The sequence below is a fragment of the Equus asinus genome, chromosome 23, assembly GCF_041296235.1.
Source record: "Equus asinus isolate D_3611 breed Donkey chromosome 23, EquAss-T2T_v2, whole genome shotgun sequence".
Lineage (NCBI taxonomy): Eukaryota > Metazoa > Chordata > Mammalia > Perissodactyla > Equidae > Equus > Equus asinus.
This window is the reverse complement of record NC_091812.1, coordinates 38,756,383-38,783,430: the sequence shown is the minus strand read 5'-3', so window position 1 is coordinate 38,783,430 and position 27,048 is coordinate 38,756,383. Positions and strand designations below refer to the sequence as shown.

The 27,048-nt window shown below is 40.5% G+C and overlaps 1 protein-coding gene across 3 annotated transcripts in view; it reads right to left on the bottom strand.

Moving 5' to 3' along the window:
* Positions 1-18,430: 18,430 nt before the first annotated feature.
* SLC1A1 (solute carrier family 1 member 1) overlaps positions 18,431-27,048 on the bottom strand; it is a 73,122-nt gene continuing 64,504 nt past the window's right edge. For all 3 annotated transcript variants that reach the window (XM_014860713.3, XM_070495685.1, XM_014860714.3), the window contains 2 exons: positions 22,903-23,037; positions 18,431-20,623 (listed from right to left, as the gene is read on the bottom strand). In XM_014860713.3, the coding sequence (XP_014716199.1) occupies positions 20,377-20,623; positions 22,903-23,037 (382 nt within the window). In that variant the 3' untranslated portion in view covers positions 18,431-20,376. The remainder of the gene's footprint in view (positions 20,624-22,902; positions 23,038-27,048) is intronic.

Here is a 27,048-nt window from a genome sequence, read left to right as displayed (position 1 = left end):
AAAAACAAAAACAGTAAAACAAAACTCATTTATCCTTTTCTCAGAATTTCAGCCAAATAAAGGTATCTATTACAGAAAGCTTTCCATTTTTGGAAAACAGACAACATGCTTAAATTACAACTGCTCATATGTTCTCGATATGTCTGAAACTATAGTTGTCAATTTGTTATTTTGACGTCTAAGTAGTCATCAAAAATAAAAAATACTGTGTTACGTTAAGACTGTGGTACAATTCTCAGAAAGGGGCCACTTACAACAAGGTATACAAGCAGCTGAAGGAAATCATTTCTACTGAGTTGGTATCCCATGTAAGTTATTGTTCAAATATACACTGTTACATTCACTGTTCGGTTTTTTTGAAATGGTTTGAGCATCTTAATTCAGTTTAGGGATAAGATCTGAAATGCCCATTCTTATTTAAAGCCTTTTTTTCTTTCTGCTTTTTCTCCCCCAATCCCCCCAGTACATAGTTGTATATTTTAGTTGTGGGTCCTTCTAGTTGTGGTAAAGCCTTTTTTTTCCCCACAAATTAATCTACCTTTTTCTCACTTTCTGATCTGCTAACTCTGTTGCTTAAATTATTCCTATTTTACCTTTTTATTGCTCAAGGAATTATTTCAGTTTTGAGGAATCATATTGGATCCAGGATTGCAGTTGAGGTATTTTGCTTTGGGAGTATATAATAATGTGAATAATTTTGTGACATACTGGGGTTTGGATTACTTTGGGGAGATGTGTCATTAAACATAATAAAGATTCCCACCTGTCTGGTGTCAGTTTGTTATTCCTTTCTTGGCTTTCATAGTTGCAGATCTGTCAGATCTGGACCATATTTTGCAAGCATGTTTCACAGGGTCTGGGTTTGCAGAGGCTCCTGGGAAAATCTCCTTTGTGGAGCCTGGGCCCTCCAAGCAAAAGCCACCATACAATGAGACCATTTCTCTATGGTCACCTGACTGACCCAAAGTCAGCTGAAGCCTAAAGACCCTGAAGTTAAATAAAATTTAAAAAATGAGAGTGTTTGTGATATGTTTAACATAAAAGAAGGTGGTTTATTTTAAATGTGTAATTGGAGAGGATTTATGGGTTATGTGTGCAAGTTCAGCCTAGCCTCCGAATGACTGGCCACTCTTTTTTTTTTTTTTGGTGTGGAAGAGTGGCCCTGAGCTAACATCTGTGGCCAATCCTCCCCTTTTTGGTTGAGAATGATTGTCCCTGAGCCAACATCCATGCGAATCTTCCTCTATTTTCTATGTGGGATGCTACCACAGCATGGCTTGATGAGTGATGTGTAGGTCCGCCCCTAAGATCTGAACGTGTGAACCCTGGGCCGCCAAAGTGGAGTGTACCAACATAACCGCTATGCCACTGGGCCAGCCCCCCGGCCAGTCTTAATAATAGTCATGACTCTATTCGATGAGTTCCGTTAAAGGAGCCTTCTGGCCTCTCTGAGGGCAGCCCAAGGGAAAGACATGCCCTCTGGTTCATGTGTGACCAGTGAATCTACTAGCACCACCTGATGGGACTGCTGTCCTTCTCTAAGTAGGGGACCCATTCCAGCAGTCCCTGGGGATGTGCAGGTCTTGGAGGAAGCCCCTCCTCTCTTCCCATGTAACGGGAACCCCGTTGACAATGAGAAGAGCTGCAGTCCTCCAGCAACTTGAGTCTGCTCCCTACGGCTCCTCCACTCAGATCTAGGGACCGCAGTAGTGGCTTTGTTTGGAGGAAAGAGCCTGTGCTTAGTTTCATCTTCAGAACTAGAAAATTCGACAAAAACAGTCATGCCTCGGACAAGAGCTTTTCCCTGGTGCAAATGGGTCCTTTTTAGGATGGCTGGGTTGTCGGGACTTCTTCCGCAGAGTGAGGAGGTCCTAGTCTGAAATTTTCCCCTCAGGATAGTATATCTTTTAGCGTGATCCTCCAGCACCCTTGTAAGTATGTATTTTTCTTTCCTTTTTATCTTTATTTTAAAAGTACTATGTACCCCATAGTGTGATATCAACCCTTCTCATCTCCCCATAAGAATCACCTGCTGGGGCTCATTTGCACTCGCTGGCTCTGTGGTGGCCATAGCTTTGCCTCCTCTCTAAGACCATGTGGGCCAATAGGAGAGAGAGAATGCAACATGACGTATGGCTGGGTTTGCTCTGTATGTGTGGGAGGGTCACACGGCGGAGAGGACTAATTTTCATCTCAACACCAGGAACTCTGAGATGGCAGCACCGAGGGCCATCATGGCCTGCCCCAGAAATGGCAAAGGGAATTTGGGGGCTGCTAGGCTGCTGAGTCACCAGGATTAGGACTGTAAAATGAAGAGGGAGAAGAGAGACCTCTGGCCAGGCAGAGAATTTGCTCTAAGGTAAGAGAGTTGAAATACCCAATGGTGGGTGTGGGGCCTTTGGTTTGTGATCGGCCGGGGATGCTTTTGAACCAGACAAGGTATGTTGCTGCTTGTCCTGCTTAGCCCGAGTGGGTGTGGAAGGGTGATTTATTCCAGTTTCTTCCACAGAGGAGGACAGGACAGGACAATGTTGAGGGGCTTTGGAGACCTACGGTCTTTTAAAGACCTCACCATCTAACCTTGGGAGACCTGGAATCCCAGTAAAGAAATGGAGTGGAGGTTTTTTCATTCTTCCTGCCCCCTCTCTTTCAATCATTTTCTTCATTCCTGTGTTTAGTGCCTCAGTTTCCCAGGCACTGTATCGAGTGCTTCTCAAGGGCATGAGCATGCAGGTGTTAGGGCTGATGGCTCTGCAGTGAGGGCACCTAGATTTGAATCCTGGTTCTGCCATTTCCTGGCTGAGTGAGTTGGGGGGATAACAACCTATTGGTGCCTCAGTGTCTTTCTGTATAAAATGAGGCAATAATAGTATCTACTTCATAATGTTGTCCTAAGTAGATGAGTTAACACATTTAAAGCACATTGAGTCAGTGGCTGGCATAAAATAAGCACTCAGTAAGTGTTAGCTGTTATTATTCTCATCTCACTTAATTATTTGAGGAAAGCTTTTTTTTCGCTAAGGACACCAAGGCTCAGAGAAGTTAATGAGTGTCAGAGCCAATTTCCAAACACTGGTCTTCTTGTCTCAAACCTCATGTTATTTCTTCCACTTTCTGCCACTTGGTTGTCACCTGATTGTCCCTGAGGCTGGTGCATGCTGGATAATACAACCCAAGGGGTTTAAAAAAATGAACTCAGAGCATTTCAGTAGAGTGACAGGGCAACTAAGTTCTCTTGACAGAAGTTGGAACAAGGTTAACCACTTTTTGTTTAGGCCAACAAGAGATGCTTTCTGCTCGTACTTCCTGTCATTGGAATATCATGTTTGTGAATAGCATTTTTCAGAAGCTGCTCCCCCATCCCAAAGTAAATATGTCTGTTCCTTTTCTTCTAGGAACTGAAACTCATTCAAATTGGTATCTTGAACTGATCATACCTGTTTTAGTGGGATGATTTCCAGGAACAAACTGTATGTAATAGGTGTCATTGTTGGAAGCGCTGGGTTCATGGTGAGAACTTGTTCTCATGAAAGCACATTTGTCACTGCATAAGGGAAGTTCAACCCAGGCAAATGTTGACATCCTTTGTTCATTGAGACATCCAGTCTCTCAGCCCTCACAATTAACCAAATTGATTCCACAGCCTTGCATGGAGTCACTCAACTTGTATTTTTTAAGCTTCTACTCTGTGCTCAGTATTGTGCTGGGCCCTGTTGGTAGGGGACAAGTCATGCTATGTAGTCTAAGATTACAAGCTGTGCCTGGAGTTTCCAGACTTCCTAGGGCAATGAGATGTTTCAAGCGTGCCTATCAAAACGTGTTGCAAACTCAAATGCCCTCAGGACCAGGCAGGCTTGGTGACTGTCAGAAGCAGTGGGGTTTGAAATAATGGTGAGTGATGGGCACTGGGGTGAAATGGAGAGTGTAATTCCTCCCCCTTGCCTTCCGCAAGATGTTCAGATTCTTCAAATTCAAATCTAAAACAACAAAAGTCTCTATGACCACATAAAGCTGAAGCTGGATCTTGTTCACAGCCACCAGTTTGGGCTCTTATTTAATGGTATGAAATGATATTCATATGAAATGATATTGATTTGATATTGATAAAGATAGTGAAGTTTGTGGAACTCAATTTCATTATGTTATAATCAAGTCTCATGTTGATTAACTTAGTAATATAAGGCAATATCTGATTAATTACCAAGGTGCTATTACTTCTCTAGGTTCCACGAAGTAAGAAATATGGAGTCTTGGGGCTAAGGGCCAAGAATTGAGTTTTGACATTAAGGAATAGGAAGACCAAGTGGAGAAGAGGTTTGGGAGAAGTGAGGAAATTAGAGTCTAATGAAGGATATGTGTATGGAGAAGAAGGGGATACCCACTAGGGATATCTTCTGAAGTGTCTTACATATTAGGTTGGTCTTTTAGACTTTGTGCTGTAGACAATAAGAAGCCATTAGAGTTTTGGGATGGGAAAGCAGACTATTAATCTGATGATCTTGTTCAGGGTGCTTTGGGAGTGGGTAGAGGCTGGCGGCAGGGAGACTATGACAAAGCCATTGAAGAAGTCTGGAAATTAGGGTAATAGAGCCTGGACAGAGTGAGAGGGTCATAGAGGATAAAGGGGCTCATTAGATATCATGGGTGGGATGAAATCACCAGGCAACTTATTTGAATGGTGCTTTAATGGCGTGTGTGCGGGGAGGAGGAGTCTGCCTCCATTAAGGAAGAAACAGTTAAGTCAGCTGGGCTGGGCTGAGTTGCAAAGCGAAGGCGAACTATTTAATCGTCAGGAATGAACTATTGACTGAGGGAATAATTACTCCAGAGATTTAAGGACACAGTGTCCTTCATTTTGTAGATTTGCATTTTTCATGACATGAGGCAAGATGAACTCAGGACTAAGAGAACAAAATAGGAGGCCAAATGAAACCTTTCAGGGAGGGATTTTTTAAAAATGATGTCCTAATAGTTTATAACATTTATAACATTGTGAAATTTCAGTTGTACATTGTTATTTGTCAGTCACCATATAGGTGCACCTCTTCACCCCTTGTGCCCGGCCCTAAACTCTGTTCCTCTGGTAACCACTAAACTGTTCTCTTTGTCTGTGTGTTTATTTTCCACATAGGCGTGAAATCACGCGGTGTTTGTCTTTCTCTGTCTGGCTTATTTCTTATAACAAAGCACCCTCAAGGTCCATCCATGTTGTTGCAAATGAGACAATTTTGTCTTTTTTTATGGCTGAGTACTATTCCATTGTATATATATATACACCACATCTGCTTTATCCGATCATCATTTGATGGGCACTTGGGTTGCTTCCACGTCTTGGCTATTGTGAATAATGCTGCAGTGAACATAGATGTGTATAAGTATCCTTGAATTGTTTATTTCAAGTTCTTTGGATAGATACCCAGTAGCAGGAAGCTGGGTCATATGGTATTTCTATTTTTAATTTTTTGAGAAATCTCCATATTGTTTTCCTTAGTGGCTGCACCAGTTTACATTCCCACCAGCAGTGTATGAGGGTTCCCCTTTCTCCACGATCTCTCCAACATTTGTTATTTTTTGTCTTGGTGATTATAACCATTCTAACAGGTGTAAGGTGATATCTTAGTGTAGTTTTGATTTGCATTTCCCTGATGATCAGTGATGTTAAACATCTTTTCATGTGCCTATTGGCCATCTGTATATCTTTTTTGGAAAAATGTCTGTTCATATCCTTTGCCCATGTTTTGAGCGGGTTGTTTGGTTTTTCTGTTGTTCAGTCATGTGAGTTCTTTATATGATATGGAGATTAACCCCTTGTCAGATATGTGACTTGCAAATATTTTCTCCAAGTTGGTGGGCTGTCTTTTCGTTTTGTCCCTGGTTTCCTTTGCCTTGCAAAAGTTCTTTAGTCTGATGAAGTCCCACTTGTTTATTTTTTCTTTTGTTTCCCTTGTCTAAGTAGACATGGTATTCAAAAAGATCCTTCTAAGGCTGATGTCAAAGAGCGTACTACCTATATTTTCTTCCAGGAGTTTGATGGTTTCAGGTCTTACCTTCAAGTCTTTGATCCATTTGGAGTTAAATTTTGTGTATGGTGTAAGATAATGGTCTACTTTCATTCTTTTGCATGTGTCTGTCCAGTTTTCCCAACAGCATTTATTGAAGAGACTTTCCTTTCTCCATTGTATGTTCTTAGCTTCTTTGTCAAAGATTAGCTGTCTGTAGACATGTGGTTTTATTTCTGGGCTTTCACTTCTGTTCCATTGATCTGTGTGCCTGTTTTTGTACCAGTACTATACTGTTTTAATTACTATAGTTTTGCAGTGTATTCTGAAGTCAGGGATCGTGATGCCTCCAGCTTTGTTCTTTTTTCTCAGGATTGCATTAGCGATTTGGGGTCTTTTGTTGCCCCATATAAATTTTAGGATTCTTTGTTCTATTTCTGTGAAGAATGTCACTGGGATTCTGATTGAGATTGCATTGAATCTGTAGACTGCTTTAGGTAGTATGGACATTTTAACTATGTTTATTCTTCCAATCAATGTGCATGGAATATTTCCGTTTCTTTATGTCATCATCGATTTCTTTCAATAATGTCTTATAGTTTTCAGTGTACAGGTCTTTTACCTCCTTGGTTGAATTTATTCCTAGATATCTTATCCTTTTTATTGTGGTTGTAAATGGGATTGTATTCTTGAGTTCTCCTTCTGTTTTTAGAGTATAGAAATGCAACTGATTTTTGTAAGTTGATTTTGTACCCTGCAACTTTGCTGTAGTTATTGATACTTCTAATAGTTTTCTGTTGGATTCTTTAGGGTTTTCTATATATAAAATCATGTCATCTGCAAACAGTGAGAGTTTCACTTCTTCATTGCCTATTTGGATTCCTTTTATTTCTTTTTCTTGCCTAATTGCTTTGGCCAAAACCACCAGTACTATGTTGAATAAGAGTGGTAAGAGTGGACACCCTTATCTTGTTCCTGTTCTCAGAAGGACGGCTTTCAGTTTTTCCTCATAGAGTATGATGTTGGCTGTGGATTTGTCATATATGGCCCTTATTATGTTGAGGTAATTTCCTTCTATACCCATTTTATTGAAAGTTTTTATCATAAATGGATGTTGGATCTTGTCAAATACATTCTTTGCATCTATTGAGATGATCATGTGGTTTTTATTCCTCACTTGTTAATGTGGTGTATCGCATCAATTGATTTGCGGATGTTGACCAATCCCTGTGTCCCTGTTATAAATCCCACTTGATGATGATGTACGATCTTTTCAATGTATTGCTGTATTCGGTTTGCCAATGTTTTGTTGAGGATTTTTGCATCTACGTTCACCAGCAATATTGGCCTGTAATTTTCCTTCTTTGTGTTGTCCTTGTCTGGCTTTGGTATCAGGGTGATGTTGGCCTTGTAGAAAGTGTTAGGAAGTGTTCCATCTTCCTCAGTTTTCTGGAATAGTTTGAGAAACATAGATATTAAATCTTTGAACGTTTGGTAGAATTCTCCAGAGAAGCCATTTGGTCCTGGACTTTTACTTTTTGGGGTGCTTTTGATTACTGTTTCAATCTCTTTACTTGTGATTGGTCTATTCAGATTCTCTATTTCTTCTTGATTCAGTTTTGGGAAGTTGTTTGAGTCTAAGAATTTATCCATTTCTTCTAGATTGTCCAATTTGTTGGCATATAGTTTTTCATAGTATTCTCTTATAATCCTTTGCATTTCTGCCATAGCCATTGTAATTTCTCCTCTTTCATTTCTAATTTTATTTATTTGAAGCTTCTCTCTTTTTCTTAGTGAGTCTGGCTAAGGGTTTGTCAATTTTGTTTATCTTCTCAAAGAACGAGCTCTTGGTTTCATTGATTCTTTCTACTGTCTCTTTTGTTTCAATTTCAATTTTTTCTGCTCTAATTTTTATTATTTCCCTTCTTCTGCTGACTTTAGGCTTTGTTTGTTCTTCTTTTTCTAATTCTGTTAGGTGTAGTTTAAGATTGCTTATTTGAGATTTTTCTTGTTTATTGAGGTGGGCTTTTATTGCTATGAATTTCCCTCTTAGGACTGCTTTTGCTGCATCCAGTATGAGTTGGTATGGTGTCTTTTCATTTTCATTTGTCTCCAGATATTTTTTTGATTTCTCCCTTAATGTCTTCAATGATCCATTGGTTGTTCAGTAGCATGTTGTTTAGTCTTAACATCTTTGTCCCTTTCCCAGCTTTTTTCTTGTCGTTGATTTCTAGTTTCACAGCATTATGGTCAGAAAAGATGCTTAATAGGATTTCAGTCTTCTTAAATTTATTGAGGCTTGCCTTGTTTCCTAACATATGGTTTATCCTTCAGAATGTCCCATGTGCACTTGAGGAGAAGAATGTGTTTTCTGCTGTTTTTGGATGGAGTGTTCTATATGTAACCATAAAGGCCATGTGGTCTAGTTTTTCATTTAAATTCACTATTTCCTTGTTGACTTTCTGTCTGGATGATATTTCCATTGATGAAAGTGGAGTGTTGAGGTCCTCTGCTATTATTGTGTTGTTGTTAATATCTCCTTTTAGGTTTGTTTATAGTTTCTGTATGTACTTTGGTGCTCTTGTGTTGAGTGCATATATATTTATAAGTGTTATGTCTTCTTGGTGGAGTGTCCCTTTTATCATTATATATCGCCTCTCTTTGTCTCTCATAACCTGTTTTATCTTGAAGTCTACTTTGTCTGATATAAGTATGGCAACACCTGCTTTCTTTTGTTTGCCATTAGCTTGGAGTATCATCTTCCCTTCCTTCACTCTGCGCCTGTGTTTGTCATTGGAGCTGAGATATGTTTCCTGGAGGCAGCATATTGTTGGGTCTTGTTTTTTAATCCATCCTGCCACTCTGTGTCTTTTAATTGGAGAATTCAATCCATTTATATTTAGAGTGATTATTGATATATGAAGGCTTAATGCTGCTATTTTATTGCTTGTTTTCCAGTTCTTCTGCATTTCCTTTGTTTCTTGTCCCATGTATTTCAAACTACCAATTCAGTTAGGTAGTTTTCTATGATGATTTTCTTAGTTTTCTCTTCATTTGTCATTTGTGTCTCTGTTCTAATTATTTGTTTGGTGGTTACCATGAGGTTTGTATAAAAATTCTCATAGATAAGATAGTCCATTTTCTGATAGCCTCTTATTTCCTTAGAGTAAACCAATTCCATCCCTTTCCTCTTCCCCTTCTAAGTTTGTTATTTTCGCATCTTATTCCATCTTGTGTTGTGAGTTTGTAGATAAAATGACAAGATTATATTTATTTTTGGTGTTTTGCTTCCCTTTATCTTTAATGTTATAATTGTTTGCTAACCTGTTCTGATAGAGAGCTGCAATTTTCTGATTTTATCTACTTATTTATTTCCTTGCTCAAGGCTTTGTAACCCCTTTCTTTTTTTTTTTTTTTCAGGTAGGAAGACCTTTTTCTTGAGCATTTATTTTGGGGCGGGGGCTGTCTTGTGGCGATGAACTCCCTTAGCTTTTGTTTATCTGGGAAAGTTTTTGTTTCTCCATCATATCTGAAGGACATTTTCTTTGGATAGAGTATTCTTGGCTGAATGTTTTTGTCTTTCCAAATTTTGAATATATCATTCCGTTCTCTTCTAGCCTGTAAGGTTTCTGTGGGGAAATCCACTGAAAGCCTGATAGGGGTCCTTTGTATGTTATTTTCTTCTGCGTTGCTGCCTTGTCATTGACTTTTTCCAGCTTTGCTACCATATGCCTTGGAGAAAATCTTTTCACATCGATATAGTTAGGAGATCTGTTGGTTTCTTTCACTTGTATTTCCAGCTCGTAGGGAAGGATTTTTTTTTTCATAGTGTTCTTTTGGCAGTAGGGCCAGAGTAGGGAACACTCAGAATTACTGGGGGTGGGGTGCTGTGAGATTGGGTGGGTGCTCAGAGGAAATGGGAGCCTTTGCTTGGATTTAGTTGGTTTTTTTTTCTGGTCATTCCCTCTAAATCTTATTCCTATTGTGAAGGTCTCATTTTTGTAAATAGAATTTAGAGAATTATCAAAATACATGTTGTTTATTCAAGAATTACATGGGAAGAGAAAATGCAGGGATGCACCATGTTCAGTTATTCATGTCTGAACAGAGGCTAAGTCTTGAGCCACCACTCACAGAAAGGCAGCACTGTCACTCAGTGGCTCCCACCTGAAACTCCCACCAAGGTGGAGGGGTTCGAATAAATGAATGAACCTCTGTAGACCTGCCTTGTAACTTCAGACCTTTTGGGGCCAAAGAGGGAAGAAATTGTTACGATCCTAGGCTGCAGTAGGAATAATGGTTTTGAAAACACAATACCCAACTTAGGAAAGAGAGGATACAGAAGAAATTTACATGGTGGATTTTGGATAAGTTCAGTTTAGAAAGATACTGGACAGGCCAAAGGGAAGTGTCTAATAGAAGTTGGAAACGTGTATGTGAAGTTTGGTTGGGAAGTCAGGGCAGGAAAAATCAAGAGCAACTATAGATTTTGTGGATACATATTTTTGGTAATCATCTGCATAGTTGTGGAACTTGAAGCCATCATAATGGATGAATTTCTGGTGGAGAGAGTGTAGAGAGAGGGAGAAGAAGGAAATGGAGTTTGTTCACTCATTCCACAAATATTTGAGGGGCCCCTGTGTATTTGGCACAGGCTAAGTATTGGGCAGAGATGAGGCCCACAGGAAGGGAGTAGTAAGAGGAACAAGTTACAAAGGTCACTGAAGAATGGTGGAAGAGGATGGGGCCAGAACCCCTCAATGTCTTAGAAGCCAAGGGAAGAGAACTTAGTGGAAAACAAGCTAACAGTGACAAATATTGTGAAAGAGTAAAAGTTGACAACTGAGAACATGCCTGTTGGATTTTATAAGCAGGGTATTGGTTTATGTTGGTGTCTCAGGGAGCTGTGAGGGGTAGAAGCCAGAATGCAGGGGATTAAGGTGTTAGTGAATGGGGAGGAAAGGGAGGAAGAGCATGAAGACTAATAATCAGCCCCCCAAATTTAGCAAGAAAGGAAAAGAGAAATAGGGTTCCAATTTTTATTCTGACACCTTCCCATCCCTGGTTTTGGAATAGAAAGCCTTCTTGAAAGAATTAAGTTTTGAATTAAAGATTCAAAAGTGATATGAAGGAAGGATACAATGATATTCTATCAACTATAAAGGAGGTGAGGTTGGGCAACTAGATGTGTGGGAGACAATACAGACACATTTTAAATTAATCTTTGCTAGAATGGGAAAATGAAGACAGGCAGTTTGAAGGAGTAAATTTGATTGTAACAAATGAAATGACAGATGATTAGAAAAGATGAATAACCTTTAAACACATGAGGACCGGATACTATCATGCATTGCTTTTATGTTTTAGGCATTTTTTTCAGCTTTATTGAGGTATAATTGACAAAGTAGTGATATATTTAAAGTGTACAACATGATGATTTGGTGTATGTATACATTGTGAAGTGATTCCCACTGTTGACTGAGTTAACACATCCACCACCTCACATATTCACTTTTTTGTGTGTGTGTCGTAAGAACTCAAATTCTACTCTCTTAGCAACTTTCAATTATACAATACAGTGTTATCAACTATAGTCACCATGTTTCACATTAAATCCTCAGAACTTATTCATCTTCTAGATGGAAGTTTTACCCTTTTACCAGCCTTTTCCTATTTCCCCTGCCCCTCAGTCCCTGGCAACCACTATTCTCCTCTCTGTTTCTATGAGTTAGACATTTTTTTAGATTCCACATATAAGTGATACCATGCCGTAGTCGTCTTTCTCTGTCTGGCTTATTCCAGTTAGCATAATGTCCTCCAGGTTCATCCATGTTGTTGCAAGTGGCAGGATTTCTTTCCCTTTTTTTAAGACTGAATCATATTCCATTGTATGTATACACCATATTTGTTTCATCCATTCATCCATTGATGGACATTTAGGCTGTTTCCACATCTTGGCTATTGTGAATAATGCTGCAATGAACATAGGGGTACAGATATCTATTCAAGATAGTGATTTTGTTTCCTTTGGATATATTTCCAGAAGAGGGATTGCTAGATCATATGGTAGTTCTATTTTTAATTTCTTGAGGAAACTCCATACTGTTTTCCATAGTTGTCTACAAGTTTACGTTCCTACCAACAGTGTACAAGGGTTCCCTTTTCTCCACATCCTCACCAACATTTCTTATCTCTTGTTTGTTTGATAATAGACATACTAACAGATGTGAGGTGATATCTCATTGTGGTTTTGATTTGAATTTCTCAGATGATTAGTGATGCTGAGCATCTTTTCATGTGCCTGTTGGTCATTTGAATATCTTCTTGGAAAAAATGTCTATTCAGGTCCTTTGGCCATTTTTAAATTGGGTTATTTGTTTTTTTGCTATTGAGTTATATAGTTACTCGTATATTTTGTTTATTAACCCCTTACAGATAGATGGTTTGCGAATATTTTCTCTATTCCATAGGTTACCTTTTCATTTTGTTGATGGTTTCCTTTGCTGAGCAGAAGCTTTTTAGTTTGATGTAGTCCCACTTGTTTATTTTTGGTTTTCTTGCCTTTGCTTTTGATGTCAAATCCAAAGAAAATCATTGCCAAGACCTATGTCAAGGAGCTTTTTTCCTATGTTTTCTTCTAGGAGTTTTATGGTTTGAAGTCCTATATTCAAGACTCTAATCCATTTTGAGTTGATTTTTGTGTATAGTGTAAGATAGGGATCCATTTTCATTCTTTTGCATGTGGATGTCTAGTTTTACCAACACCATTTATTGAAGAGACTATCTTTTTCTCATTGTATCTTCTAGGCTCCTTTCTTGAAAATTAATTGATCATAATATGCATGGATGTATTTTTGGGCTCCTTATTCTGTTCTATTGATTTATGTGTCTGTTTTTATGCCAAAACCATACTGTTTTGATTACTATGGTTTTGTAATACAGTTTGAAATCAGAAAGTGTGATGCCTCTAGCTTTGTGCTTCTTTTTCAAGATTGCTTTGACTATTTGGGGTCTTTTGTGTTTTCATACAAATTTTAGGATTGTTATTTCTATTTCTATTTTTTAAATGCCATTGGAATTTGATAGGGATTGCTTTGAATATGTAGATAGTTTTCAGTTGTATGGACATTTTAACAATATTAATTCTTCCAATCCATGAACTTGGGATATCTTTCCATTTATTTGTGTCTTCTTCAGTTTCTTTCATCAATGTTTTATAATTTTCAGTATACAGATCTTTCACCTGCTTGGTTAAACTTATTCCTAAGTATTTTATTCTTTTTGATGCTATTGTAAATGGGCTGGTTTTCTTAATTTCTTTTTTCAATAATTTGTTGTTAGTGTATAGAAACACAACTGATTTTTGTATGTTGATTTTGTATCCTGCAACTTTGTTGAATTCGTTTATTAGTTCTAACAGTTTTTTGGTGGAGTTGTTAGGGTTTTCTATAGACAATATCCTGTCTTCTGCAAACAAAGACAATTTTACTTCTTTTCTGATTTGAATGCTTTTTATTTCTTTTTCTTGCCTAATTGCTCTGACTAGGACTTCTTATGTACTACATTGAATAAAAGTGGTGAGAGTGAGCATCCTTTTGTTGTTCCTAATCTTAGAGGAAAAGCCTTCAGCTTTTCACCATTGAGTATGATATTAGCTGTGGGCTTATCATATATAATCTTTATTATGTTGAGGTATGTTCCTTCTATATGCAATTTGTTAGGAGTTTTTAATCATGAAAGGATGTTGAATTTTGTCAAATGCTTTTTCTGCCTCTGTTGAAATGATCATATGATATTTCTCTTCATTTTGTTAATAAGGTCTATTACATTTATTGATTTGTCTATGTTGAACCATCCTTGTATCCCAGAAGTAAATCCCACTTGATCACAGGGTATGATTCTTTTAACGTGCTGTTAAATATTCTGTTGAGGATTTTTGCATCTATGTTCATGAGGGATATTGGCTTGTAATTTTCTTTTCTCATAATGTCCTCATCTGGCTTTGATTTCAGGGTAATGCTGGCCTTGTAAAATGATTTTGACAGTGTTTCCTCCTCTTCTATTTTTTGGAAGAGTTTGAGAAGGATTGGTATTAATTCTTCTTTAAATGTTTGGTATAATCACCAGTGAAGCCATCTGGACCTGGACTTTTCTTTGTTGGGAGATTTCTGACTACTCCTGCTTTCTTCTTTTCTTCTTTTTTAAAGATTTTATTCTTCCTTTTTCTCCCCAAAGCCCCCCAGTACATAATTGTGTATTTTTAGGTGTGGGTCCTTCCAGCTGTGGCATGTGGGATGCTGCCCCAGCATGGCCCGATGAACGGTGCCATGTCCGCACCCAGGACCCAAACCGGTGAAACCCTGGGCCCCAGAAGCGGAGAGTGCAAGCCCAACCACTCGGCCACGGGGCTGGCCCCTACTCCTACTTTCTTTTGGTTCCCATTTACGTGGAATTTTTAGGCATTTTGAACACATACCTGAATGGTTAGGATCGCAGACTTTGGAATCAGGTTTGAGTCCCAACTCTGTGAACTTGGACAAGTTACTTAACCTCTCTAAGTCACAGTTTCCTCATCTTGGAAATGGAGGGTAATAATATCTGCTTGATAGGAGTGTTGAGAAGAATAAACGAGATTAAGTATGTATTTAGTACAGTGCCAGGCATGTAGTTAACACTTGGTAAGTGTTAATAATGATTGTTATTTGTCTTGAAAATGTGAGGTCACTCTAGACTTGAGTTAGAATGAATATTCTAGCACTCCTGGCCTTCTCTGGCTTTCAACACCTGGTAAAGAATGTTGACACTGGAGCCAAATTGCTGTGCCACCTATCTGTTGTGTGATCTTAGGCAAGTGGCTTAACCTTTTGTACCAGTTTCCTCATCTGTAGAAAAGGGATAATAATAGCACCTACTTCATGATGTTGTTGAGATTAATAATATTTGTTAAGTGCTAAGAGCGATGCTTGCCACATAGTATCTGATATGCAAACATCTGTCAAGTAAATAAAAATGAGTTTCCTCTCTGTCGTTGTTGTTTTTCTTCTGGAGTCATGACATCCCATCCTCTCCTGCAGTCATCCTGGCAGGGAGGAAACTCCTCAGTGCCTGCAGCAGTTAGATGTTAGGTCAACATCTTAAACTAATCTGAACCCTTATTTGACTCAAAGCATCATCTCTACTAAAGGTGATGATGCCCAAGATTAGGGTAGGTGGCTGCCTGCCTGGAATGATATAGGAGCAAACTTTTCCTTGGTCCTAGAAAAGCAGACTCAATGTGCTTGCAGCCCGAGTCTGCCTTATTGTTTGTACTTTTAATTTTCTCATCAACTGCAGGTGGCATGTTTTTCTAACTTAACTGGCCCCTCCTGAGCAAAGAGCCTTGAGTTTGTTTGTGCTTAATGTGAAGTTAACACATTCTTGTCTGTCTTAACCTTTCTTGCTAAATTAGGAAATGGAGGATTCGTTTGTAAGCCCTGGGAATTAAAGCCGGTTTGGCATGCTGGGAAGACGAGAGCAATTGCTGGGGAAGGATCAGCCAGGGTCCTGCTGTTGCTAACCCGTATTGCTTTTATTCATAACATGAGTTACACAGTAGCACTTCTTTGACACTTGTCAGACCTACCCACTTTCCTAAAGACCTGGACATTTCATTATCCTCGGATTCATTTTGGAGAACTTTTTTTTCTTTCCAAAGTCCTCAGCTCAGACAGACCTTTCTGTTGGCCTCTTATTATTCTTGCCAAACTAAAATGATGACCTTGGAAACACAACATGAGGACTTCTTAAATGAAAGTTACATTTGAGTGCTTGGAAGAAGATCAAAGTCATCTTTAAAATGTGCATGCCTTCACCACTTTGTGGAGGTGTGTCCATAAAAGAAAGCACCTGTGCACTGATGAGGTGGTGCCTTTTCTCCTGCGACTACCCTCCTGGGACCAGTCCATTCGTTTCAGTCTTATCTTCGCCCTGGGAAACAGGCCTTTCTACAGGGCCTGGACAAGATAAAGCAGACCCTGGCTAGTGCCAGATCTCCAAACTCCTCATTTCTTCCTGTGGCAGCCCGTCCTTTGACTCTGAAATACCCAGATGATGCAACCCTGCTTTGCATTCCCTCAAATGCCCTGAAGTGAGGAAAGAGAATGTGACATCATCATAACCTTGCTGAAAGCTTTCCTGAGTCATAGAGGAACCACAGCTACCAGAGCCTCTAGTCTGTCAGGAAATGGCATTTTCTCGGAGGGAAAATGGGGTTGGGTGGGTGGGAGTGGGAGTGGGGTTGGGATCGAAACACTGCTGCTCAGGAGTTTGGTTGATTCTGCATTTAGTTTCAGGTTTTCTTTGCCGCCATCTTTTGATAAATGGTACTTCTGTGGGGCAACCTTCTCTCTAGATAATATGTTTTCATGAAGCCAGAGCTTCCCAGCTCCAAGCTGGCGAGGCCTCATAGAAATCAGTAGAACTTCCCTTGACAAGGCCACTGCTTTCCTTTCTCCTTTCCTCCAACCAGAATAACAAGGATATTGATTTTATCTTGGCTTTGAGGGTTTACTAATAACTGTCCTGAACTTTGTGATGTCTTAAAATTGGCAGATGAGGTGAGATTTGTAGATGACACCTCAAGTGTCTCTGTAATCCCAGAGAGACATCTTCCAAATCACACTGATCTTCCAAATCACACATGGCACTGGTTTTCCCTAGTGAGAGAAGAAATGGGACATCAATTGTGTGGTTAGATGTTATTGCTTGCTTAGGGGTTTTGTGGCATTATTTAGCCTGGGCCATTGAGAACTGTGCCCAGTCATCTCCAACCACGGTCACTAATTTCACACACTTAGATTTTTTTGTTGTTGTCAGTGCCAACAAGTGGATTCCAACTCCCAGCGACTGTATGTACTGCAGAGCGACACCCTGCCTGGTCTTTTTGCACCATCCTCTCACCTTCTGGCACTGTATCAGACAAAGCTCCTCTGCTATTCGTACGGTTTTCATGACCAGTTTTTTCATTATGCATTAGCATTTACTAAACATATTATGTGGCAGGGTCTCTGCTAAATGCATCACATATATTTTCTCACTTAAAACTTAAGGCAGCTTCATGAGGCAAGATTTGTTATCCCCATTTCATGGAAGAGAAAACCAAGGCTTAGATTATTGGCAAGAGTCACAAAGCTGATAAAGATCAGAGATGTGTGCCCACTCACTAGGCTCTGTGGTCCCTCGCTGGGAATTAGAGAATACAGACTATCAATCCTGTCACATAGAACTTTCTAGCATTCTGCCAAGGCTCTGCATGACCATTTCTTCTTTCTGTTCCAGGAAGGAAGATTCTTAAACACCTGCAAAGCCAACACTGTTGCTGGCCCACTGCCTGATTATAAGCCAAACACAGTCTTCTCAGGCTAAGAATGGGATGTGTTTTTAATAAATGGCCTTGTACCCAGTCGGCTCACAAAGATTTGTTGAAAAATGAAGTTATTCACTAGAGCTGAAAACACGATTCCTCTGAACATGAGTATACTTTGGGCAAGATCAAAATTGTATGGAGGCCCTACTCAGGTGTACTAACTCTTCCAAACAAATCTTTCTTTTTATTTATTTGTGAGAAAGATTTGCCCTGAGCCAATCCTCCTCTTTTTTTGCTTGAGGAAGATTAGCCCTGAGCTAACATCATGCCAGTCTTCCTTTACTTTATATGTGGGATGCCTCCACAGCATGGCTGACAAATAGAGTAGGTCCGCACCCAGGATCTAAACCTGTGAACCCCAGGCTCCTAAAGCAGAGTGTGCGGAACTCTAACCACTCAGCCATGGAGCTGGCCCCCAAAAATCTCTTTCTAAGGAGGTGTGAGGTGGGGTATTCTATCATGTTGCCAAAAAAGGAAACTAGCCTGAACTGGTTTGGGCAAGTAGTGATAAGCATTTTTATGAGCTACTGTCCTCTCAGTGGGGAGCTGTCCATTCCTTTGTGGTCTATCACAGACTTTGAGTTCACCAGCAGAACCCTGCCGTGACTCTGGTTCCAGGCAGGACTGGGCCATCCCTTTAAAGAGCTTTCTGAATAGAGCCATTCAAGTTTGTAGTCACATTTCAGAGGGCAGGACTGGTCACTTAGTGAAACCAAGTCACCATCATATTGAGATAAGACTGTCTCCCATTATAGTAATTTCTAGCCAAATTCTACCTTCTCTTTCATCTCAGTCATAAAATATGGGCAAACTGTTCATAATGGTACTGTATTTCAGCCTTATAATCCCCACTGATTAACATGAAGACTCAGATTAGTTTTCCTCGAGCTCTGCTTTTTCATTCTTGCATATAAACACAGTTTTGAAAATGATAATCTGTGTACAATCTGAGTCAACTAACCACGTTTCCACCTTCCCACACCCATCTGAGTGAGATAAAAGAACAGATAAAGGAGAAGGCGGGGAAGAAAGAATGATGGAGATGTTTATTGAGACTGAAACGGAACATTGTTCTCTTTTATGAGTTAACAGCACAGTGTGTTAACAGGTGGTTACAAACTCACTCCAAAGTAAGGGTGACCTGCAGTTCCTAAAGAGCTCTGCCAGCTCTAGTGCCTCAAATCAGAGCAACCTGCTGAGGGGGTAGAACCATTCAGCCCAAGATAAATTACTGATCAATTGCATTTATATTTAGATTTACTTCCTATAAACACCACCAATATTTGCATTTTAAAACTCACACTGAATCACTGGTCCATATTTATGATGTTTACATGACAATTCAGTATGATTCTCTTGTAGATTTCAGGTGCAGGTGGTCAATACTGAGCATTTATTTACCTTTCCATGATCTTTGGTACATTTCTGGGTTCTTAAATATAAAAGCACAGGCTTAAATGGGCTACTCAATACTGCAGAAACACAACTATTTTGGATCTCAGTGTAAATACAAGTTTATGTCAAGCATTATTTACAAGATGAGAGCGAAAGCATAGACTTTAATAAGCTCTCTTCATAAATTAGCAGAATGACAGGCAATGGATTTTAATGAGTAGGGCCAAGATTACTAGACTACTAGTTAGTTAGAACAATCCTCCTAGAGGAGGAGACAAGTTTCATACAATGGAAGAATTTCCCTGGAGCACTGATACCAATGTCTTGTGTCGTGGGATTTACTCTGCTAGAGTCCAGGGTAGGGACAGTGCTTTTCTGGCCAATGTGGCTTGTTCAACCCATCAAACCCATATTAAAATACAACTTAGCTAGTAGCTTGCCACTGTTGTTTGGGCCCTGATGGGTACAAAAGGGCAAAGTACTGTCATTTTTAAGTGAGTATAAATAAGCTTGGAAGAATGAACCCTTCCAGTTGGATAAAAACACATCCAGCCTTATGTGAGTGACACCTTTGTACATAATCTTATATAGAGCTGATACGTATTCCTTCCCAGCAGTAGAATCTGGAAGTTGCAAATGAATGGCTATGCCACCTCGGAGTATCACCAAAATCTGTCTCTGCTTTGGGGTTGATACATAGATGTGAAAAGATTGAACAACATGATTTCTCATTCGAGTGCTCCTAAGAGAGGAGTTCTGATAAGCCCCAAAGTAGATCTGGATCAAAATCAGTTATTATTCAAGTATGAGGAGAGTACTTTATTTCACACCGACAGTTCAATTCTGATCTGTCTGGAAAATTATATGAAAATAATAAATATATACATATATATCTATATCTAGCTCTATACTGAACACTGGGTTAATAGTTGCCAGTGTCCCTATACAGTACATTGAAAAAAGAACCCTTCTCCCTTCCTCCAGAACCTCACACTCATCTTAAAACTGTTATTGCAGAACTGTGCTGGTCTGTTTTCTTTCAAAGCAGTTTCTTTGAAATTGGATGGAGATGAGTTCAAACTAGACAATTTGGCACATTAACTGGTGGGGGGGGGCGGTTGTTTAGATGCATTATAATCTATAAAAATGTGAGAGCTCAACGGAAATCCATGCCAATAGAAAGCCTGAGTAAAAATTTGTAATGACTGATAGAATATTTTTTTAAAAACCCAAAACACTGGTCTGTGCATGAGAAAGCAATATTTCTCTTCCACATCCATTACCTAATTCCAAGAGTTACTACTTTATATACTTCCAAACTTTGTCTCTCATAGAATTTAAAAATTCCAGATAAAACAGCTTTCCTTTGAATCAATTTTTTCATTTTATCCAATCCCCAAATACCAGAACCTGGAGAGCAAAAGCTGTGAATCCAAATATAGAAATAATCTGGAGGTCTGTATATCAAATCAGTGGCCATTAGTGTTTTTCTTTTCCTTATTTAATGTTTGAATTTGCTAAGAGATGACTCTCATGGAGATGTCCTTCCTCACTCCCAGACATCTGAAGCCAGGGGCTCTAGAACTGTGAGGTCTGGGTGAACGAGATGGTGTCAGACTTGTCCACGGCAAAGCCTCCATTGACATAGGACTTTTTGGTGTCTAAGTCTTCATTGTCAAGTATTGTAGATTCCAAGGCAAAGGGGTTCATGATGTTGACTTCAGATGAAACATCCATCTGCTCCAGCTCCTTCTTAGAGAGCTTCTCCACGATGCCTGTCCCGAATGCATCACCGAGGACATTTACCACCGTCCTGAACCGGTCCCTGGGGAAGAGAAAGGGTAAGCCAGACAGGAGGCCTAGATTTCATTCTTCTTCATCACTGGAGAGAGCAAAGGACCCGAAGCATTCAGTTACAAATTAAGCAAAGGCAGAAAGTGCTCTCCTCATGGCCAGCTGACCAGAGGCTCCTCTCCTCATAAGCCTGAGGCAGAAGGTTGCTTATACAGGTACAGAATGAGCAAGCAGGCTCCTCTGGGTCTATGCTGCTAATAAGTCACAATGACTTCCCTAAAGCCAGCACCAATCTCTCTAAATCCTTTCCTCTCCTCCCAAAGAAATGTGAGTAGAGTCTTCACAGATATTTTGAGGAGCTAAGGGCGGGTCAGAATTCAGTAAGTCTTTCACCCACAACCTGTCTTGTTGGGCATCTCTGGGCTCTCTTTTGGCTAAGGTAAGAGAACTTGGATGTTTTGTGGGTAGAGCATGTGCCAGTTGGCGGGGGAAGAGAGAGAGAGGGAGGGAGAGAGAAAGAGTGTGTGTGTAGGCGTGTGCATGCATGCCCAAGTGTTGCATGTGTGTGTCCCTGGTGTCCTTGTTTCTTTACCACACCTGGCCACTCAATGAGTAAGCTAGCAGGGACACCACAGAGCAGGGGGTCAGAAAACACAAGTTAGCCTGGGCGTGGCATTCTCCTTGAGGCACCCTCAGCCAGTCTTAACTCCCAGACAGCCTGGAGAAGAGGCTGGCAGCAGGAAGATGTGTAGAGAAGGCATACTGGGGAGGAGAGTATCCTTTTTGATACTGGAGCATTATTGGTAGGAACTGTGTCTATGAATATTCTTGTGAAACACACACCTACAGGGCAGAAAAGGCCTATAGTGCTTATACATGTCCATTCTGGATGCCCTTCTGTTATTTAGGACAAGGCTAAGGACTGAACTAGACCCTGGTATGGACCAGCTAGTGTCTTTCTTTCCCATGGATCAGAGTGGACCTTTGACTTCTCTGGTACCTTGGAAGTGAAGGTTATTGGTTCCAGGAAGAACCAGGGAACGGAGAGAAGTGCAAACCCACCATCTCCACTAGAAAGAAAAGTCAAAACTCTTGCCTCCATGGTGGGGTACCTTGACAAGAAAGGTGCCACCTCAGCTGGGCCTTGTAGGACCAGCCACCTACTGAGGAGGTCTCACATGGCACAGCTTCCCAGGTGCAGGAGCTTTTGTCTTGTGGGATGTGACTGTATCTTCAAACCCACATGGAGTGTTTCTGCTACCCTTTCTACCATCTCAGCTGCTGCTTGCAAACTACACAGCACTGTACTCCCCAGTAAGCCTGGCAGGTTCTGAGTGAAGCCTAAATATGGAGTTACACTTACCCCTGATGGACAGAGGACAGAGCCAGACCTAGATGCAGGAAGACCAACACATAAAATGGACATCAAGGATAAAGCTGGGAACCAGGCTTATTCTAACTTTAACCTTGAGGGTCACAAAAGGCATGTTTTTACCTAGATGTCACGTGTGTTCTTTAGCTGTGCATACTTGTGTGTGTGTGTGTGTGTGTGTGTGTGAGAGAGTGAGGGAGAGAGAGAGAAAGAGAGAGTTGTTGGTCGAGGCCTAAATGGTCCAACTCATTCTAATCATAACAATAAAACTTGTCATCTATTGAGCACATACTGCCTGCCAGACACTGTTCTAGATACTCCTCTCACATGAGCTCACTCAGTCCTTACACCAACCCAATGAAGTAGACAGAATCTTTCTCATCTCACAGATAATGCAACTGGGCCTCAGAGAGGTTAAGGAATTTGCTGAAGGTCAAGCAGCCAGTAAGACACTGAATGGGGGTTCAAACCCAAGTTAGTCTTACCCCAAGGCCTTTGCTTGTGCCACTACCCCTCATGGTAATGAAGATCTTGGGAAGATGGGCTGATTTTGAACCAGGTGGTTCTGAACCTATGATGGTGACCCAGGGCTGGGACAGGCTAGGGTGGCCTCTGGGGTTTGGAATGTCTGGGACCTTGCCCAGCTTCTTCACCTCATTATTTTATGTTTATCTTGTCCCACACCCAGCTCCTAACCTTGAGCATTACCAGGTATAATGAGCTAATTGAGATCACTGGCTTTTAAAAATCACTGCTCAAAGTTATGAGGAGTTAATTTTTAAGCACGTTATCAGATGGCCTGGTCAGAGGGAAATTAAAGCAGCAACAGATGGCTCGTTACGCAATCCAAGGAGAGAATGATGACAGACAGCAGATTCTGCCTGGCTGGGAAGCCCGCCCTCCCATCCGGCCGTGGACGCGCATTTATTCCAACTCACAGGAACCAGTCGACGGCGATGACCAGGGTGACATCCTCAGCGGGCAGGCCCACGGCACTCAGCACCATCACCATGGTCACCAGGCCGGCCTGGGGCACACCAGCAGCTCCAATGCTGGCGGCTGTGGCCATGATACTGTAGCCAAAACACACCAGCACGAAAGGAGTTAGACATCCATTTCTCTCTTCAAGGCCCCTGGCCCAAAACGGTTAGTCCCGATGGCTGTTACTCCTGTGTCCCCAAGTTGGCCAATCAGAATCTGTTATCTGCTGAGCACCAGCTCTGCCTCATTAGAGAGCAGTGGGAGCCTGAGGGAGTATGATCTTCTTCTAGGGGGAGATATGGCCAATCACTCTAATGCAAGGAAGTGGAGAAGAACTGCATGAGAGGTAAACAAAAAAACAAGCAAGAGATATTCAAGAAGAAGGCAAGAGTCTATCAACTGGGGTATTTATGGAAGGCTTTATCTACCTATCTATGCATTCAGCCATCCTAAACAAGTGCTAGGTACCTCTCCCCCTGCTTCCTTCCTCCCTTCTTCCATCTACTCACCCAGCCAATCATTTATTGAGCATCTAATAAGTGCCAGGAATTTACATTGCCTTGAAGGACGGTAGAGGGATAGTGGGAGGGGCGGATGGGCAAGGGTATTTCAGGTGAAGGCATAGGAATGAGGCAATGGTCAAGCAGGTTTTATACACTTTCTTGACATGACAAGACTCAACCACTTGGGGATCTGCCCTTTAGGGCATTGAATTGAGAAATAGCTATGACTCCTGTCCAAGGTACAAGCATTCATTCCCGACTTTTTTTTTTTTTTTTTTTTTTTTGCCAGTGGATGCACTTTGTGTAAAAGGAAGAGAGATCTGGAATCCAGTAGAGGCAGCCAAATGAACTTCATTACTATGTATTTAAAAGATCCCTCTTGGGCAGAGAAAATGCGACACGAGGTATTTTTTTGTTTGGAATGTGCAGTTTTTCATCAGCAACATCTTCCTTATTTAAATCTGGCCATTTTGGAGGAAACAAAGGTTTAATATGCCCCCAAAAGTCCCTGTATTTGAATGAACTTGAGGGGACACTCACTACACTTTTTGGACATGTGTTTTTTTATCCTTGGGCCAAGGATGCCATTGGGTTGAAAGATGAAGATGTAGAAACTGTCAATTTAAACTAGAAGAATCCCTGATTCTATCCACAAATCCATATTCTTGTGAGTTCGAAAAGCCTCAGAATTCTTACTAAGCTGATGCTACTACTCATTTATCTGTCTAGTGATGTGTCACAGATGGTGTTTGAGGGGATGGTCAAACACAGGCCAGAGTTCTTTAACAAGTGTGTTTTCCTTCAGTGGTTGTGGCCACCAATTTATAGTAAATTAGAGATTTCTGGGCTGTCCCAATTCCTCTAAAAGCTTCAAGCTTCCATAATCCTTTAGATCTGTTTTGACAAGTACTCTTTGGAAAAGCTAAGCTTATTTCAATGCTGGTTGAAAAAATTTAAAATGAATGCATCAATGGGTTTTCTTTGTCAGAAATAATTTGTGCCCATACCCACTGATCCCGCTTGAAAACCCCACCAGGTCATGGTTAACATAGCCTGTGGCTGGGCTGGAAACTCAAAATCCATTTAGTCAAAGAAAACTCTGTCCTTGACCCTTGACCATGCTTACTAAACTTCAGCCATCTGACTGGCTTTGGTCTGAAACTATAAATCTTCAGATGGGGGAAAAAATAAAAATCTATTCCTTCTGCTTTGACTTTAGAGGGTTTTTACAGAAGAAAACACAATAATCATTGGTAGAAAGTTCTTTCCTAGCATTGAGATCTGGTTTAACTCAGCTCACTAACACAGGTTGGGGACTGGGTTGTGAACCAGAGTGAGCACAGGTTTTCGAGTCAGACAGACCCGGCTCTGCTGGGTTACTAACAGTGTGTCCTTATGCAAGTTACTGCTGTGACTCTCAGTTTCTCACCCATGAGATGGGGATAGTATGCCTACTGTGCAGGGCTGCTGGGAAGATTAAATGAGGTAATATATGTGAGGCATCCAGTATACCACCTGGATATAGCAGATGCTTAAAATCTGATGCCATTTCTGCTATTTCAGCAGCTGCTACTACTACTACTTCTACTGCGACTGTTGCTAGTATTACTCTACAAAAACAACGTCTATTGCTATTACTGCTACTTTTTTCCTCTAAGCTCTTTCTAGTCCCCAAACCTTGTAATTATCTTTTGTTTTAAGAAAATTTATCCCATTTTCAATCATTTGTAACCTTTGATAAGTGAAAGTATAATAAAACCACAAAAGGGTCTGTTCTGGGTGGATGGTGCCTGTTTCCTTGATGTCTAGTTGAAAAAGACCACAGGAAGAGATATACTATGGGTTCAAATATCTCTTTAACCATGAACCACAACTGTACCTTGTACAGTTAAAAATTATAATTATTATTTTATTCTCTCCCAGTTAGAGCCAGAGAGGATTTTTTTAATTTTAAGTCATTGATTACTCTGGGCCTCACAGTTGCTGTTATTGGCTCTGGGCAAGCAGTTATCAGCAAGTCTGATTTAAGAATACACTAGAGCAGGGAGAGAGGTTTTTTGTTTGTTTTTTGAGGAAGATTAGCCCTGAGCTAACATCTGCCACCAATCCTCCTCTTGTTTGCTGAGGAAGATTGGCCCTGAGCTAATATCCATGCCCATCTTCCTCTACTTTATATGTGGGACGCCTGCCACATCATGGCTTGATAAGCGGTGCATAGGTCCGTGCCTGGGATCTGAACTGGTGAACCGTGGGCCGCTGAAGCGGAGCACGTGACCTTAACCACTACACTACTGGGCTGGCCCCAGAAGAGAGGTTTTTATGTGAATTGATTATTTAGCCTCTAGGCCCAAAGTTTATTCCTCTAGCAGTTAGGGTTTTCTTTTTTTTAAAGGTTAGAAGGATCTATGAAACTTAGTTAGGACTGAGGCAGAGGGAGGGAATTCCTCACAAAATGGTAAAGACTCCTTGGAAGTCAGTTCAGTGCAGACTGGGTTCACAGAGTTGGGTGAGGGAGGTGGGAAAAGGCACTTGGAAGTATAAAAGTAACAACTTCTGAACCACGGGTGGTTGTGGAACTTTCTCAGGTAGGATTCAAGGTTTCATTTTTGACATACTTGCTGCTGTTCAAACTACAGGACTTTACTCAAGCTCTGTTTGCAAGGGCTTCCTCAGCCACTGACACTTCACAGATCATGCAGTATTGGTACAGTTTCCCAGCTGATGTGCCAAATGATCTGGTTTGTACTTGTCTTCAGTTAATTTCAAGCAAACTGCAATAAATACTTTACGATTTAGGGTTGAGGAAGATTTAAAAATGTACTGCATTAGAACACTTTCAGTTAATGAACTTACTTTATGCCTGGATTTATGCCTATGCCAAGTGCTGGGGATGCAAGAGTGAATCAATTCTGAAAGGTTCAGATTCAACCTTGTACAGGCCTAGGGACCCAGTTTAGTCTTAAGCTTCCACTCTAAACTGAACTAAAGTCTCCAGGTTAACTCACAATCCCAATCCATCATTTCACAATGCTGCCCAGTAGAAGTTTCTGCAATGACAGAACCTATTTCTACAATGATAGCACCTTCTGTCTGCTCTGTCCAATTTGGCAGATATCACACGTGGCTAATCGCTACCATACTCAACAGTGCTATTCCAGATAAACAACTGTGGCAAAATTCACTAATGATATTTTTACCATATACTTGAGCAGACAATTTCAGTATTCATTCGACTAGAATTCCCTGTAGTATTTGTCTCCAATGACCATTTCATCCTTGAAAATCTCTCTTCTTTGGGTTTCCATGACACCATGGTTTCACGGCTCTCTTCTCACCTTTCTGTTCCTTCTCATTTTTCTCTTGGGTTTTCCCCTCTCTGCCTGTCTCTAGTATTAGGACTTTTTAGGGCTCAGTCCTTAGTCATTTCCTCTTCTCTATAAACTCTCCCTACGTAATGTCATCCATTCCCAACATTCACTGATTGCTTAGTATGCAGGCATTCAGTATGTGTCAGTATGTTCTAAGCATTTTATATACATCATCTGACTTAATTATCCACTACTTGCATAAAATGTAGGTAGCATATTATTGTCATTTTAC